The sequence below is a fragment of the Cajanus cajan genome, chromosome 5, assembly GCF_000230855.2.
Source record: "Cajanus cajan strain Asha chromosome 5, NIPB_CcT2T_4, whole genome shotgun sequence".
Taxonomy (NCBI): Eukaryota; Viridiplantae; Streptophyta; class Magnoliopsida; order Fabales; family Fabaceae; genus Cajanus; species Cajanus cajan.
The window spans coordinates 67,459,780-67,462,972 of NC_138521.1; the positions used below are offsets into that span (position 1 = coordinate 67,459,780).

Sequence of the window (3,193 nt, forward strand, 5' to 3'; positions counted from 1 at the left end):
ATTCGCAATTTTTATGCTAAGAGGGTTTTTCTCCCTACTAAGATCCATTTTTATCTCATTCTACTCACAAAAACCCTAACAAATTCATCTTTTATATATATATATATATATATATTGTTGAGATTATGATATCAATTTTATCTTTCACCTTTTTCTTTTCTTAACGTGTGTCATAAAAAAAATTATCACTTAAAAGTTAAAATTTCAAGTATTTTTTTGTGTTATATAAAGGAACAAATTCAACTACATAGAATAAAATAAAGTAAGTCAATTAAAGAGAACGAACAGAAAAATAAAACAAGTCAATGACACTATCATTTACATATTAGAGTTTCACAAAATAGGAGAATGGTATGAGAATAGTATTATATATGAGCAATGAACAATAGTGTAGTATTATTAGTAGAGAAAAAATGGAGAAGACAGGAGCATAGAAAAAAAAGATGAAAAACTCACTTGAAAATTTTTAAAACACTTGAAAAATCATTTCAAACAATCCTTCAAAATCCGATGGGTTTGGATGGGATTGTTTTATGAATATGGTATTTATAGATAACACTAGAAAGTCTTTCAAAATCCCTCTCACACAACAATCCTTTAAAATCCTTAAATTTTTGAATACCAATGGATTGTTTTTAAGTTGTAAAAAATCTCAAATGAATACCAGTGGATTTTAATGGACTCTTTAAAAAATCCTGAAAATCCAGATTGAATACCACTGGATTGTTTTTAAGTGACATAAAATCCTGATTGAATACCAATGAACTTTTTTACTCAAAAAAAGTCTTTTAAAATCCTACGAAATCCTAAACCAATACACCCCCTTAATATAATAGGTAGTTAATGCGAAAGTGTGTCATTAAAGTTAGAATAATTATATATATATAAGATAAATTTATTATTATTAATTAAATAATAAATTAAGTAATTAAGTCTTATAAAAATAATTAGAGAATAAATTTTTTTAATTGATCCGATATACTTTGTTAACACGAGAATCGGTCTTTAAAAATAACACATGCTTAACTAAAACCAATTTCCACTAAAAATCAAACTCCGTTTTAGACAACTAAAAATACTAATTTACTTTCCAACCGAAAAAAAAAAAGAGTTAATCACTCATATACGGTCAGTGTAAAGTTTTTTTACACCAAAAACTAATTATATCTCTTAATTGTGTCATGTTACTGTAGATACATTTATTTTTAACTGTGACATAGTACAATTAAGAAATATAATTAGTTGTTGGGATAAAAAAAATTTATACTAACAATATATAAATGATTAACTCAAAAAATAATACCTAAAAAAAAATCAACTATAGATGATAAAAAAATAAAATAAATAAAATAAATTTTGGTTCGAATGTGACTCGTTTCGCAAAAGGCGCAGCATAGTCTCTGGAGCATTTAATGATTTGAAGGAATCATTGGGTGAAATTCTGCATTTTTCCATGGGGACAAATGATCCCAAAGTCCCGTATTGAAACCAACCAAAGACCTCGATGCACGCTTCAACGTGAAACTGTTTAATTATTTAAACCTTAAATATTAAAAATTAATTATTCGACTCAAATCTAAAATTGAAATAATTTTGAAATAAATATAGAAATAGAGTGTGTCCAAACCGTATAAATATAAATTTTTTATAAAATCTGTTGTGGCTCACTTGTCATTGCAAGTTGAAGTGACCTCAAGTGTGGACCACTGATGAGCACACCACAATTATTAAAAGGATTGCTATATAAGCATCCACACTGCCAAACACTCCACAGCTTGAGGAAGGGCAGTGAGAGAGAATGGGAAGAAGTCCTTGTTGTTCAAAGGAAGGCTTGAACAGAGGTGCTTGGACAGCTCATGAAGACAAAATTCTGAGAGATTACATTAGAGTCCACGGTGAAGGAAGATGGAGAAACCTTCCCAAAAGAGCAGGTATGTTCCTTCTGTTACAACATATATAATCATAATGTTCTGTACTGAAAAATGAAAAAGGTTTTTTTTATACAATATGGTTGGTTCATGCAGGTTTGAAAAGGTGTGGGAAAAGTTGCAGACTTCGATGGTTGAACTATCTGAGACCAGATATCAAGAGAGGAAATATTTCCTCAGACGAAGAAGAGCTCATCATCAGGCTTCACAAGCTCCTGGGAAACAGGTATAAAGTGTAGCATTATAATGGTGATTGTGACATGGACATGATGTGTTTGATTCTGTGTGCAGATGGTCTTTAATAGCAGGGAGGCTTCCAGGGCGAACAGACAATGAAATAAAGAATTATTGGAACACGAACCTAGGCAAAAAAGTGAAAGATGGAAACCAGAACCAAAGCACTACTACTAGTTATCGAAATGGAAACAAAACACAGAATCCAATCCCTATGCCCACTCCCTCACCCTCCCTAGATTCTCATCTTGTCCGTACAAAAGCTAGCAAGTGCTCTAAGGTATTATTCATAAACCCACTCCCTAACCCCACAATGAAATTGCATAACACCGAGGCTGAGGCTGAAGCAGAAGAAGCAATGGATGCCATAAGCAACGGCAACGGCTTCCTCTCATTTCCCAACGATGAAAAAGACCTCTCCACGGATTTGCTCATAGATTTCAACGTCGGAGATGTTTGCTTATCTGATCTTCTCAACACGGATTTGGATTTTTCAAACATGTACAATTTCACCTTCACTCATCCCGACCAGTTATCACCTTGTTCCGACCACGCCAATCACGTCTTCTCTGATCAAGTTCTCAAGGACTGGACGCAAACCGATTTTTCAGACCAAACCAACAACCTTAGTTCTTTCTCTTCCTTCCTTGAGGACGAAAAACTAAGAGACGAATAATGCCATGAAATAAATTCAATAAATTAATTATCTTCACCTCTTTACTCCTTCTCTTTCATTTATTCCACTACTTCTTTCTGCGCTACCTTTAACTAACATTCTTCCTTCATCTTTATTTAAACTCACCAACATAATTGCTTTCCTCTCGTCAACCTTATACATGTAATTTTCATTAAATAACACTATTAATTGAAACCTCATGCAAAATGTTCAATGGCTCGAATTAAGGGTCAGCCGTTGATTTCATACGCTTCGTCCTAATTTATCAACTACATTCATAGTTTTAAAAACCGGATCGGTATCAAACCGGTTAAGGTATTGGGTCAGTGGGTCAAAGGTTGAACAGGTGGGTCAC

General features: G+C 32.7%; 1 protein-coding gene across 1 annotated transcript; it reads left to right on the forward strand.

Moving 5' to 3' along the window:
• Positions 1-1,759: 1,759 nt before the first annotated feature.
• Positions 1,760-2,882, forward strand: LOC109808504 (transcription factor MYB1). The gene is made up of 3 exons (XM_020371534.3): positions 1,760-1,931; positions 2,025-2,154; positions 2,220-2,882. Exons 1-3 carry the CDS (start codon positions 1,799-1,801, stop codon positions 2,836-2,838), a joined length of 882 nt encoding a protein of 293 aa, XP_020227123.1. The 5' UTR covers positions 1,760-1,798; the 3' UTR covers positions 2,839-2,882.
• The last annotated feature ends 311 nt before the right edge of the window (positions 2,883-3,193 follow it).

Excerpts from the sequence above, each read along its gene's own strand:
- LOC109808504 (XM_020371534.3), top strand. The coding sequence starts at position 1,799 with ATGGGAAGAAGTCCTTGTTGTTCAAAGGAAGGCTTGAACAGAGGTGCT. Across the intron at positions 1,932-2,024 it reads AAACCTTCCCAAAAGAGCAG|GTTTGAAAAGGTGTGGGAAA; the intron begins GTATGTTCCTTC and ends TGGTTCATGCAG. Across the intron at positions 2,155-2,219 it reads CACAAGCTCCTGGGAAACAG|ATGGTCTTTAATAGCAGGGA; the intron begins GTATAAAGTGTA and ends TTCTGTGTGCAG.